General features: G+C 53.9%; 1 protein-coding gene across 6 annotated transcripts in view; it reads left to right on the top strand.

Annotated features, from left to right (window-relative positions):
- NFATC2 (nuclear factor of activated T cells 2) overlaps positions 1-13,937 on the top strand; it is a 154,490-nt gene that overhangs the window by 66,722 nt on the left and 73,831 nt on the right. For all 6 annotated transcript variants that reach the window (XM_070486136.1, XM_070486135.1, XM_014832469.3 and 3 more), the window contains exon 4: positions 13,581-13,783. In XM_070486136.1, the coding sequence (XP_070342237.1) occupies positions 13,581-13,783 (203 nt within the window). The remainder of the gene's footprint in view (positions 1-13,580; positions 13,784-13,937) is intronic.

Below are 13,937 nucleotides of genomic sequence, written 5' to 3'. Positions count from 1 at the left end.
GTTCAGAGTTCTGAGCCATGGTCCTCCATCTGATACCCGCTGCTGGAGCCCGTGGTCCGGAGGGGAGAATACTGGACTCGTTGATGTGACAGGGCTTTGGGAAGGGTCCCTGGAGGATGCCACCAGATGGGAGGGCAGGGAAGGTGTCCTAGGATGACCGTCCCCGGGGACCTTTGAGAGTCTCTTTCGAGAGCCGGTGCCCACAACTTACACAGCCGACTCTCTCGCCCGCCCTGCCCGTCCTGTCAGTGCAGAACTGCGCGTGGCCCGGCGCAGGCGCCTGACCTGCCGCTGGGAGGAGCATAGGTGAGTGGAGCCTGGTTCCCTCGTCTGTGCGACCCGGCAGAGCGCCCTTGTCCTCCTGGCCCCACAGGCAGAGCGCTCCCGGGAGCCGCGGGGGCAGCAGGTGCCGGGGCCTCCAGAGGTCAGCTCGAAAAATGCTGCGCAGGGCGCGGCCACTGTTACTTTTCATTAAGTTTTTTTCTTGTAACAAGGGTAATATACGCTCATTGTAGAGTGTTTAGAATATACAGATTACTCACTTATTAATGACCTATCAGGCACCTACTGTGTGCCAGGCTCTGTGTCCGTTTGAAGGAGAAAAGTGAGGTGTTCATTCCAAAGAGGAAACATACATCGATCAGGCTAAACCATAAGTAGGGTCATTTCAATTGTGATGAAGTGTTTTAAGCGGAAAAGGAAGGTGTTAGGAGAGACTGTCTGGGGAGGAAGTTTATTTTATATTGGGGTAGCCAGGGGATTCCTCTCCAGGGATGGGTTCATTTCAGTGGATATTTGAATGACAATAAGGACTGCGGCAGGCGAGAATCAGGGAAAGAACATTCCAGATAGAGGGAACAGTATGTGCAAAGGCCCTGGGGCAGGAGCCTGGGTGTTTCAGGAAGTACAAGGAGGCCTGTGGGGCTGTCTGCAGTGGACGAGGGAAGAGCAGCAGGAGAGAAAGCTGGAGACGGAAGAAGGAATCGCCTAGGCTGGACTTCCCAGGGCCTGGGATTCGAGCTGGATTTTTTACGCACCAGGAAGCCACCGGGGGATTTCGAGGAGAGGGGTGATGTGATGTGGTCTGACTTAGAAAGTTCCCTCCGGCTGCTTATGGAGAACCTATTTAGGATGGGGGCAAGAGAAAAGCAGGGAGCCTGTCCAGGGGGTGGGCACAGCAATCTGGTGGGAGAGGGGGCGGTGGCCCCTGGGGTCGGGGGTGGGAGAATGGCTGAGATGGGAGGACAGGGGCTTTGAGGTTCTGCCAGAAACACTCTCCGAGGGAGGAGGGACAGGTTTCCAACCCAGATTTTCCTCAGAAAAAGCCCCTCCCCACTAAAGTCAACTTCATTGAAGAGTGGGCTTATTTTGTCCCTCAGGGGACATCTGACAATGTCCAGAGGCATTTTGGTCATCACAACTGGGTTAGGGGGGCGGGTTACTGGCACCCAGTGGGTGGAGACCAGAGACATTGCTCAACACCCTACGATGCACAGGGCGGCCCCACAACACAGAATTATCTGGCCCCCAAATCAGTGGTCACCGTGCAGTCAGTAGTGCTGAGGTTGAGATCCGAATTCACTCGTTTTTCACCCCATGTCTGAAGAAACTGCGGGGTAACGATGATCGCGCATACTCCCATCCATCAGAGGGGTCCCCGATCCTCCTGCAGAGGGGCTGTGGCCCTCCTGTGAGGGGCAGCTTCCCGAGCAGGCCCTTTCTCCGGAGGCCTCTGCTGAGTGCGGGAGCGAGCGAACGACTGAGTGATCGCAGGGCCGGCCTCCGCGGGAGGTGAGTCAGCGGATCGGCCCACACCCCCCATCGCATCCTGGCCCCAGAGCCCGAGCGGCTCCCGCAAGAACGGGCTCCTTGTTCCCGAGTGATGCGTTCTGTTGCTCTGCCGCAGAGGCGGCTCGAGCCGTGTGCAGGGGACAGGGCTGTGCAGAGAAACCCACCCTTTGAAGCGAAAGAAACTGGATCTTAAAATCCCAAAATAGAGTGCGGAAAGGTACACATCACGTCTGCCTTCTCCTTTTTCCCCCTTGTGGCAAAAGTGACTCAGAATTCTTGGTCTGGATCCAGCGAGACCTGCGCGGCCCTTGGGGTGGGGGCGGGGGTGTGAGTCGACTGGGAATAACGCACCTCTTAATGCCCCGGCTGCCTCGGGGGCTCGCTCCCCTGTCCCCAGTCCTGCTTTTTTCCCAGCCCACCATCTCGGGCTCCTTTCAGCTTTTGGCCGCAGTGAGAGGGGGCGTCAGAACTTACGCCTCGCCCCGTTGTCCCGTCTTGGCGAACATTTTGGGGAAGCTGAATTGCACATTCTTTGGGATGTTTTCTCCCAGTGCTTGGAGGGGGCTGCCGTGGGCTGGGACTGTGGGATGCTCGCCCCAGCATCCTTGGGGCGTTCACACGCTGCTGTGTTGGGTACCACTGGTCAGGGTCACACAGCTGCAGGACCTGCCTCCAGTCCTCAGTTGGCCCCCCCCCCTGCGGGACTCAGTCCTCCCTTCCTTGCCTGCTTGTCCCAGAGCCCAGGTCCCCGTGGACGGTCGACACTTTATTGCTCAATATCAGACCAGGATCTGGAGCAAGAGGCTCCTGGAGGAATGTTTGGACCCCTGCTCCCCCTTGCTGTCTTCGCTGACCATACGGGCGGCAGGGAGTGTTGTCCCTGCCTCGCTCTTCCCTCGCCATCTCCACAAGGCTGCCAAGTCGCTGCACTTTCGCCCCAGTCTCTCCCTGCCTGGAGGAGAGATTGTAAACTTCATTTTTCCAGCCTGAGTTGTCTCCCCTTTGGCTCCAGTGGAGGTGGCCTGGTATAATGTGTCTCTTTCACAGTGAGACGCATTCCTGCAGGGTGGCCCGAGCGGCAGTGCATTAGGCAGACTCCAAACTCGGGGATTCTCTTCCAGACACGAACAGGGCTCCTTTCTCAGGGCGCTAGAGGGGTGAGTCACCTGGCAGTATGCTGGACCTGAGAACCAATCTGGTCACTTATTCACTCAGCAAATATTTATCGAACATCTGCTCTGTGCCAGCGACTGTTCAAGGTGCCGGGGCTCAGTGAGGAACAAGCCTGTGTTCTAGTGTGAGGGACACACAGCGAGCAGAAGCAGGAGATAACACTGGTCACCATCAGGAAGGAAATCAACAGGAAGCAGTGATGGAGTGATGGGCGGGGGGAGAGGCTTGACCTGAGCTGCTCAGAGAGGCCCTGAATTTAGACTGAGACCCCAAGAATCAGGAGGACCCGGCCGTGGGAAGACCTAGTGGAATAGTGTTCTAGGCTGAGGGAACAGCAAGTGCAAAGGCCCTGAAGTAGGAACAAACATCCTGTTAAGCAACAGGAAGGAGGCCCGGTGGCTGGACCAGAGCTGGGGAGATGAAGTTGGTGACGTGGGCAAGGGCCGCGTCACGCAGGGTTTCCTGGGCTGTGAACTGTGATGAGGAGTTTGCGTTTCATTCTAAACGTGCCTGAGGATGGTGACATTTTAGAGCTGAGACAGCCTTCGAGGTGACGTCTTCCAGCAGCTGTGACCAGGCAAGAGGAATTTGCCAAAAGTCACCCAGCCGTAGTACAAGAATATCAATAAGAGTTCACATCTGTCGAGTGCTCGCTACACGCTGTGTCTCTAACCCAGCCCAGAGCAGGGTACAGTGTCATGAGCCCCATTTACCGATGGAGAAACTGAGGCCCAGAGAGGGGAACTAACTTCCCCGCCACGGCAGAGTGCGTCCGTGCCAGGATGTCACCCCGGTCCTGAAAGCTCTCAGTGATACACTGGCTCTCCCCCAGGAGGAGGGACAGAGAGAAGATGCGAAAAGCACTTGTTTGGGTGCTTAAAGAAACAAAACAACAACACTCCCTCCAAAGGTCGCCTGAGCAGACCCGCATCCTTTCATCCAGGACTTCCAGACTCCGCTCCTATATGACTCAGTCGCTCCTTGGCCCGGAGAGGCGGTGGGTCAGCTTGGGGATGCTGGTGGGGAGCCATGGCTGAGCTGGCATTTCTGCAGACTGGACCAGAAGCTGAGAGCACAGAGGGCTGGGTGGGGGCCGAGAAGGGAGAGCGGTGTCTCCGGCCCCTGAGAGGAGGGGAAGGGGGCAAATGAGCCAGTTTCTTTGTTCGAAGACCCCCGGAGTCGTGGGTCCATGGGGAGAGGGGATGGGGGTGCAGCCCCGGGTCCTGAATCCCATTAGGCTAATGTGCCTCGCCTCTGATCTGCCCGCACGGTTTCCTCGGGGTCTCAAATGTGGACATGGTAATTGGAAACAAATTTAGCGTGTTTCAGGCCACGAAGCCTCTCCCGGCAGCGTGCTCGCTGTGCGGTAGATGTGTCTGGTTTTAATTTCCAGTGATGTGAGAAATATAGAATGACTTGATTCTTAATTTAGAATACTGAGGGAGACTGCCGCGTTTTGTTTGCGAGCCTGTGCAAAACGTCGAATTGTCTGTTTATGGCTCACGGCGCGATTGCAAAACGCGGCGGGCTCGGCGGGCACCGTGCACCGCTGGCCACACGGGTCTCCGGCCAGGCCGAGGACGGGTGCAGCCGGGGCCCCCAGCTCGGGTCAGAGGGCCGCGTGGGGCGCCCTGCTCAGCACACCTGGCGATGGCGCCCGCTCTGCCTGGAAGGGGGCGGTCCAGGGAGCGGCCTTCGGACGGCGAGTCCTGCCCACGCGGAGCGGGAGGCCCCGGGCGCGGCCGGCTGGGCATTGTCTGCGCCGGAGCAGCCGGCGTGGGCCGCACAGCAGCGCTTTGTGCCGGGGGAGGGGCGGGTCCGGAGCAGCTGCGGCCACGCCGGCCCCTCCTCCTGGCTCCGCTCCCTCCGGGCTTGCTCACGCTCACGCCGGCGGCCTGGGCTCCGCGGATGCCTCCGTGAACCGGGCAGAGAGGCTGCGGATGTTCTCGCGGGGGCGGCGGGAGGACATAAATCCGTTGCGCAATGTCAGGTGGTGATAAACGGCTGATGCAACAGAAAGCCGGGTGGGCGGATGGAGAGTGAGCTGGGGTGAGGAGCCATGTTGGGGCGGGGTGGGATGGGGTAGTGGGGGGAGAAGGCCTCCCCGTCAGGACTCGAATGAGGAGAGGTCTGGAGAAGAGGGGGGAGCCCCGTGCATGAGGGGAAGAGCATTCCAGCAGAGGGAAGGAGAAGAGTTGAGACGCTGAGGCAGGAGCGTGGTTGGCATGTGCCTGGCTCGCTCGAGGACAACAGGCCCGTGTGGCTGCTGTGGAGGGAGCGGAGGGGGCGCTGGAGATGGAGAAGAGGCCGCCGGATCATGTCTACTGCAAAAGTCTCCTGCAGCCGTCCAGGCAGGAGGTGGGCCCGGTGGAGAGTCTACTGCACTAGTCCAGGCAGGAGGTGGGCCCAGACAAGAGTCTCCTCCAGCCGTCCTGGGAAGATGGCAGCAGCTCAGACCAGAGTGGTGGTAGGAGGGCTGAGGAGGGGCAGTTTAGATTCGGGATCGATTTTGAACGTTGAGCCACCGAGACTCGCTACTCGACTGGATGTGGTGTGTGGTTTGCTTCCCCCTTGGTGCAGGCCCCGTGCTCTGATCTCACAGGGAGGCTGCTGGAGCCCCGCCGGGCTCATCCTCTGTGGGGGCCTCCACCTTGGGCTCCCGCCCTGGATGCTCTGTGGGTGGGTGCTGGGTCCTGACTTTCCTGTAGGATGGGGCGGGATGTTCCCATGCGTTTGGACTTTCATCACTTTGGTTTTCTTCCTTGTGGGTTTAAAAGACATGTCAGGATTCACAGAGGAAGCAGAGGGCTTCCTTCTCTTTCTCTGAATGAATGTTTTGATGCTATTTTTTACATTATACATTCAGAAAATAGTTTTTGTGTTGAATTGTAACCATTCAAATAGGTTCAGGGGAGCTGCACCGTGGGCTCCTGGGACAACACAACTCCTCCCTGGGAAGAATCAAAATCCAGTGGATGTTCTTAGTAGGGCCTGATTTTTTTTCTACTTTTATTTTTAGTTTTATTTTGCATAGACACACACGCAGACATACACACCTTAAAAACACAGATATATTCTCACTTTTATGATATATTTTGGAGATTATTCTCTGTCAGTATATAGTAAAGCTTCCTTATGGTGCCTATATGGTTGTTCAGGTTGTGCACTGCACAACTCCAGGGGGTGCCATTCATGTTATCTGTCATGCTGGTCCCTGGCATACTCATTCTTTTTTATAACAGCTTTATATTCCATAATACACCACTGCTGACTTAACCAGTACTCTTGACGGGCTTTGGGTTGTTTCCAATCTTTTCCTATTTTAAAGAGTGCTGGATGGAATAACCTTGTCCTTAGTTTTTCCCGCACATCTGCGGGGACGCGCACAGGATAACCCAGGCACGGGAAGTGGAATTACCACGTCAAAGAGGGTGTGCGTTTGCAGTTCTGAAAGATAACTGCAAGGTTGTCTGCTACAGATTTGGGGGCCCCCAGTTTCTGCAGACTCTGCTCGCAGGTGCCCATGTTCCCTCCAGGTCGCGTTTCGCCGGAGCGGCACCCTGTTCCGTCTTTCGAGTCAGTCCCACAAGAGCAGAGGGAAGCCGTGTTCCTCCTGCAGGCAGCCCTGGGTTCGAATCCCGGCACTGCCTCGTACTCAGCTCTGCGCCTCGGTTTCCTCTTCTGTCAAAGGGCGGCGAATAGCTCTTTACGAGGATGGAAAGGGGCCGATGTGCAGTGAGTAACTGGGCAACTGATTATATCTTGCAATTATGACAAATACAACAAAGGACACTATTATTGGGAGGCCCCGCCGCGTCCGGGGAGCATGGAAAGACTTCTTGGGAATAATATTTGAGCCACACGCTGTAGCCCCACTAAGAATTAACTTGGACAAAGGTTGGGGCGGGGTGGAGGGGGCATCGTTCCTAAAGATCCGACGCAGGGAAGACGCGGTCAGGGGTGGGGGCGCCGAGTGGGTGGGGCCGGGTCACGCATGCGCGTGGGAGCCAGGGGAATGACGGCCGCGTGGAGTTTGTGGAAGGTCCTTCTGGCCCCGGGGGGGAAGCTGGGTGGGGCCTGGAGGGGGCGCAGGGAGACTCCTTAGGAGGGAAATGGTGGGGGCTGGAGTAGGGCGGAGTGATGGAGCGGGGAGCGTGGTGGATTTGGGTGCGCTTCAGAAAGCAGAATTGACGGGACTGTGAGGTGCATCCAATATGGGGTGAGGCGGAGGGAGGCATCAAGAAGTAGGACTTTCCGTGAGGTTATTACGCGTGCTCGTTGGATGGCTGTGTGATGCTTTCGGATGACTGAGATGGTACAGTCGCGGACTGGTGTCCCTGGCGCGTGTGTGTGATGGGCGTGGGGTTGGGATGGCGGGCACGTTCTGTGACTTTGACATCCCAGGTTAAAGGCGGGATTTGGGCTCCCCGCGCATCGGTCCTGCCTTCTCCCCGCGCCCCATGTGCCGCTGGGAACGGCAAGAGAACACCCCGTGGCCTTTCCCTTCTTTCAGAGTGAATTCTTTGAGGATGATACCAATTTCCTAATATTCCAAATTCAACAACAAAAAATGCTACTTAACATTGTTAAAGTTTGATTTTAGTAAAATTCAAAACAGTTTCTTTGGCCCGCTGCCATGTGGAAAATCAATCCCACATTTTGGGTTTGCTGGCAGCTTCGTCCAGCTAAGCGGATTTAAAAAGCTCTGCGCAGAGTTGATAGAAAAATCATTTAAAAGGAAGTGTCGTTTTCGAGTTCTCCTTGCAGTCTTTATATGGGGGGACGGTTTGAACAACCTCAGTGCCCAGCCGTAGGGGTTAACCCTGTGGTTCCTACAGAGGACGGTCGCTCCAGGGCTGGGACAGGGCGAGGCCGGGGAGGGGGCAGGATTTAAGGCAGCAGTGGCGCTCAGGTGCCCACCTGGCATTGGCACAACCCTGAGTGCCCGTGCCTCCTTAAAGCGTTTGCTCCGGCCGTTCACGGCGCTGGGCTGGTGCACGCTCTGCTGTCGCTTGAGGGGATCTCATTAAAGAAGATTTGAAGTCCAGAGGGACGTACAGCAAAATGCTTCCTTATTTTGTGGGAGTATTTTCTTTATAATTTATGTTTTTTATATTGTCGATTTTTTATATTGTTGATTTATGTTTTTTATATTGTCGATGATCCTGCGGTGAAGGAACCCTTATGACTCTTATAACCAGGCAGAGGAAGAGTGAGTATCCGCAGGTGGTGAGGCTCTTTGTGCATCAGGACAGTTAACTGGCCGCTGAGCGTGGGCAGAGCCTGACTGGGGTGGGGGTGGGTCTGAGGAGCTTTCTGGGTGACACTGTGGGTCCCTGACATGTGGAGCCACGTTCCCCTCTGGGTCCCTTTGTGGAGCCGGGGGATGGACTGGCCTGTTCTAAAACGCACGATCCGGATAATTCTGCTCTGGGAGAGCTGGCCTTTCCCTGAGTCAGGAGTCAGCTGTGACACCGAGGAAGTGAGTCTGGCCGTATCCCTGGGGTTCACCCCGATGGCTTTTGAGCTGTGGGGTCAGGAGCAAGTCACTTAATCCCGCCGGATGAGCCTCCGCTTTCTCATCCAAAAAAGGGCTGGCCCGCCTTCCCGGGAGCGTCGTGTGCTGGCTGAGCCAGCTGCCACGCTTCCTGCTCGGCATCAGCCCTCACGATGTGCCCAGTGCACTAGAAGCACCCCTTCTTCCTGGAGCCTTGTTGACTGCCTGGGAAGTTACTAGAAGCAGCAGACTGCCGCTCTCGTCTCGGCTGCAGGGAGCAGGGCCTCGTTCGCTTTGGACGCTGGCTGACCTGGAGCCTCCGGGCTGCGCCGGCGTCTGCTCTGGCTGGAAGGCCGCCCTGCTTGCCAGGCCCAGGAGAAGGCCGCACTTTTGCAGAAGGCTGGAGCGAGGCCCCGAGACTGAAGTCTCCCTCGAATGGGGATGACAGGGTGTTTGGGACCTCGAGGCCAGATCGTGCCATCCCAAGACATCAAGCTCTATTTGCAAGACCCAAATCACTCAGTTTTTGGAGAAGCAAGTAAAGGGCTATATGCTGTTTTACCAAACCTTCGGAGAGATGGCGAGGCCCTCCTGCAGGAGCCTGCTCAGCCCTCAGGGCGCTGGTCACCTCCCTGCTCCCCCTGGGGAAGGGGAGGGTGTGGATCAGAGAATCTTCTTCTCCTGCGGGGTGGCCAGGTCCTCTGCCCGGCCCTCCACCGCCCGGCGCTCCGTGTCAGGGGCCGGGCAGCCACAGAGAGGCTGGGGTGAGTGCCTGCGTTCCACCCCGGAGGCTGTTGGGGTGTTCTCACTCCGTGGGTCTTCCACATTCGTTCTCCGCCGTTCCCTTCAGTCCTGTCCTATCAGCGCCGTGTTTTGATGTGTGTTATCCTCTGATGACAAGGAAAATTCTCATTTCATGGGCACCTGCTGTGTGCCGTGCTTCGGGGCTGTGCAAAGGTCGTCTTGTTTAGCCTTCGAAAGAGCCCTGGGGAGTGGGAGGTGATGTCCCTGTTTTATGTCAGCAGATAGAAACTCAGAGGGCTGCAGTCACGGCTCCAGAGTCACACAGCTAGTGAGAAGCAGAGCCAGGGTTGAGACTCAGGTGTGTCTGACCAAAGTGAGGTCCTTTCTTCTCTCTGCGATACCACGCCCCTCTCTGGTGTTTGCTGGGGAGGGACACTCGCCAAGGTGAGGTGGGTTCTGTCCACGCTCATTGGATCAGCTGGTCCAGCTCAGCCAGGGCGCCGCTCCAGGATGCAGACACTGGGTTTCTCTCTCAAGGAGCAGAGTTACTTGTTTGTGCTGATTTCTGTTGTCTGTTTCTCTCTTTCCCTCTGCCTCCCTTCCTCTCCCCCATCCCCTGTCTCTCTCGTTCGTCAGGAAGAACATGCTTAGTCTTATAATTTAGGACTTACTCGTGTTTCATGATCCGTACTTTTTGACCTCCAGTCATAGATCATAGGGCAGCTGAGAATCTGCCAGACGCCAAGGGCGCGGAGAGGGTGTCAGTTCAGGGGGTGACTGGGAGCCCGACAGCCCAGGGTTCTCATCCTGGCTCTGCCCTGTACTGACGGTGTTGGCTGGGGCACATTGCCCGACCTCTGCAGGCCCCGGTTTCCTCATCTGTGAAATGGGCCCGTCTTACATAGAGTTGTCGTGATGCCTGTGAAAGTGGACGCGGTGCTCGGCCTGAGGGAAGCGCACGCTGTGCTGCTGCCTTCTTGTTGATGGTGACCGTTCGTTCAACATGCTTATACGTCACACGGAACAAAATAGACAAGGTCCCTGCTCCCTTGGACCTCACGTTCAGGTGGGAGAGAGAGGTGCCAAGAAACAACTAACGAAAAAAGAAAATTTCAGATGGTAGTACAATAATTATTCCAGCAGTGTGCCAGTGGATATTTAATATCTGATTCTGCAAAAAACAGCCCCTATTTGTAGCATTTGCCAATTTTTGTAGTGTAAATATTCCTGCTGTGGCTGATTTCAAGCTACCAAAGTGACATCCGCTGGCTTTTAAAATCCTTGAACATTTAACAGTGGTCAGGCTGAAAGCTGGCTGGCTCCAGCGCCGGGTGTGTGTCAGTAATGTGGTTCATGGAAGACCTGGAGATCCAAGATTAAATGTACTGGTGGAAGAGTATTCCAGGCAGGGAAGATGGCTGTGCAAAGGCCCTGAGGTTGGAAAGAGTTTCCTTTGCTCAGGGAACAGAAGGATGGCTGGTTTTGGCAGAAGCCTGATGGTATGGAGGGAGAAGAAGGCAGAGGCTGGGCTGTCACAAGCCTCAAGACCGTGGCACCATGTTTGGATTTTCTTCTAAGGCCACAGGAAGTCTTTGGAGGGTTGTAAGCATGGGCGTGTCTGGGTCTGATTTGCACTTTTTAAAGATCATTGGGCTGTTCTGTGAAAGACCAGCAAGAGGCCAGTTAGGGGGAAGTGGTGGTCACTCCAGGGAGAGGCAGTGGTGGCTTGCCCTAGTCTGCCGTCGGGGGAGGGGACACAAGTGGCCAGATCCAGGTGGGGCCGTGGGGATGTGACACAGTTCATCTGCAGGTGTTCCCTGGCTGTTTCCCATGGTGCCCTCCGCCTGCAGTTTCTCCTCTGCCATCGGGAGGAGGGAGGCAGCTCAGACCATCGGGCTCGCTATCTCTTCCACCTGCTGTTCTTCGCAATCCCCTGCGATCCTGTGTTTACCACTTCCTGATAAATCCAGGATGTGAGAGGAGGAAATATATTTATCTCGAGTCGGAGTATAAAGCAACAACAACAAAAAAACAAAATCTCTTCTCCACACTGCCCTCCTTCCTGTAATTTTTATCACTGAGAACAGTGCCCTGTTCTTTGGTTTGCGTGGGGGAGAAAGATAAGAGCTGCGCCTTCGATTTCCATCTTGCTTGCCCTCGGCTGCCTCTCAGGTGTGTGTCAGACACGTATGTAAATGTCGTGGGCGTTGGCCAGGCGGATTATGAAAAAGCTTGGCATCTGACTCTGCTTCATCCCAGCCTTTCTCTTTGTGTAGTTTTTAGAAGGGCTTGAGGGAGCTCCCTCTTCTGGACCAGCATTATCCAGTAGAACTTTTCTCGAAGATGGAAATGCTCTGTATCTGTGCCATCCATTATGGTGGCCACCGGCCATTAGGGGCCACTGAGCGCTTCAAATGTGGCTGGTGCGACAGAGAAACTGAATTTTCAATATTACTTAATTTCTGTGTTATTTACTGTATTGGCGAGCACAGTTCTAGAGCACGTGTAAGCATCCACAGCCCTGGGGCCTTTGCTTTGTGGCAGTAGACTGGAGATCCTACTGGAATTTGTAGAACTTCATGGAAGGGTGGGATCTTAGTGAGCTGTCACCTGTTGTACCTCCCGTCGATTTGCAGAGAAAGGAATATGCGCAGAAGGGCAGAAGGAGTAAATGATGTGCCCGGCGTTTCTCAGCGGCAAGACAGGAACCCATCTTCAGTCTCTCCACTCAACATCCAGTGTCAGTTTCACAAGTTTCAAAGCATCTGTTCTTCCTATGACACTGTGAAGAAAGTCCGGGTCCTCTTGGACCACCTTCCCAACCTTGGTCTCCTCCCCCATCCCTAGAAGAGATCATGGTGTGGTTGGTTTGGAGTGCATCCTTTCACACCTTTCCCCGTTGCATTTACATGTGTATAAATGGAGGGATCAAAAACATTCAGCATTTTAAAAATAAGTTATATCACACTATCTGTATTTTCCTGCAAATTGTTTTTCTCTTTCAACAGTGTGTCTTAGATCTGGGTCAGTTCGTAGATCTCTATGTTACCTTTTTTGAACTGCTGCAGTCTTTGATAGCCTGGACATGTCAGACTACTCAGAAGCCTATTGATGAAACCAATTGTTCATTATCCCGTTTGTTGTAGTAAACATTTTTGCACGTCTCCTGGCTGCACAATATTTCTTCTGGGGCAAATACTGAGAAATGGAACTGCTGGGTCATAGGGAATATGTGTTTTTAATTTCAATAGCTGCGACTCCAAAATTCTTTAAAATAGTTACACCAATTTATGTTTCTCTCAGCTGCATGGGAGTGCTTGTGTCCCCACAGTCCCCAAACGTATGCATACTCTCAAATATCTACATGCGTGCCAGTCTCACGGGTGAAAAATGGTTATCTCCTGGTCGTTTAATTTGCATTTTCCTGTTTATGAGTCAAATTGAACATCTTTTCTGTGCTAATGGCTATTTGTTTTTCTGTGAATTGCCTGTTCAAATCTCTTGCCCATCTTTCTGTTGGATACTTTTACTAATTCATGCAGCAAATCTGGACTAGAATGCCGACCACGTGCCAAGCATTGTTCTAGGTGCTTGGGGTTTTGTGGCAAGTTGGAATAACCAGACATCACTGCTCTCAAGGAGGTGATGTTCTAGTTGTAGGAGAAAGCCCTAAGCAAAAAGAATTGAGAAAATATATGGTGTGTTAGATGGGATAAAAAGAAGGAAAAGGAGATAGGGAGAGCTCCTAGGGGTGGGAGTCAATTTTAAATAGGATGGCCCAGAATCCTGCTTTTATTCTCTTGTAGACATTCTTTATATATTCTAGGTACTAATCCTTTGCCTCTTCTATGTTTCACATATTTTCTTCCAGTCACTAATTTCCTTTTGACTTAGATGATGGTATTTTTTGCGTTGCTCTTCCCTTTTTTAAATTACAGAATCTAACACAGTCATGTAAAAAGTGAAAGTTCATTCTTCTGATCTTCCCAGGCCACCATTGTCAAGAGGTCTGGTTTCTCTTTTCAGGCTGTTTTCTATCCTCACTACCATGCGACACTTCCCCCCAGCTTCCACCCACCAATGAATCATAATTTCTGGCTGTTTCTCCATAATTGCAATTCTGATCTACCAAATTTTTTCCCACGGCTGCTTAGTATTCCATTTTAGAGACGATCCATGTAATTTACCCAAGAAGTCCCCTCTGGCTGGACATCAAGGTTGCTTCTGGTTCTCCATTCCTCCAGACAATGCAGTGATCCTGTGCTCTTTCTATGCCCACGAGCTCCTCTGATCTTTTTTGTTTGTTGGTCTACAGCCACCATACCCTGCATGTTCAGGCTGCCATAATAATTTGATTTGTTTTCTGTCCCCCCAGCTCCATGGCTACATGGAAAACAAGCCCCTGGGACTTCAGATCTTCATTGGGACAGCCGATGAGAGGATCCTTAAGCCCCATGCCTTCTACCAGGTGCACCGGATCACGGGAAAAACTGTCACTACCACCAGCTACGAGAAGATCGTGGGCAACACCAAAGTGCTGGAGATCCCTCTGGAACCAAAAAACAACATGAGGGCGACGTAAGGGCGGGGGCTGAGGGTGGGGGCTCCTTATGGGGAGGAGAGTGGGGCCAAGTGGCAGATTTGGGACAGGGGACCTTATGGGGTTGAAGGAAGCAGCTGTGGATGGTGGTTCCCAATCTGTGATGGACCCATAGAGATTTCTGTTTTAAAA

This window comes from Equus asinus, chromosome 15 (genome assembly GCF_041296235.1).
Source record: "Equus asinus isolate D_3611 breed Donkey chromosome 15, EquAss-T2T_v2, whole genome shotgun sequence".
Classification (NCBI taxonomy): Eukaryota; Metazoa; Chordata; class Mammalia; order Perissodactyla; family Equidae; genus Equus; species Equus asinus.
Note: the sequence above shows the minus strand (reverse complement) of the source record. Positions and strands in the feature narration are given on the sequence as shown.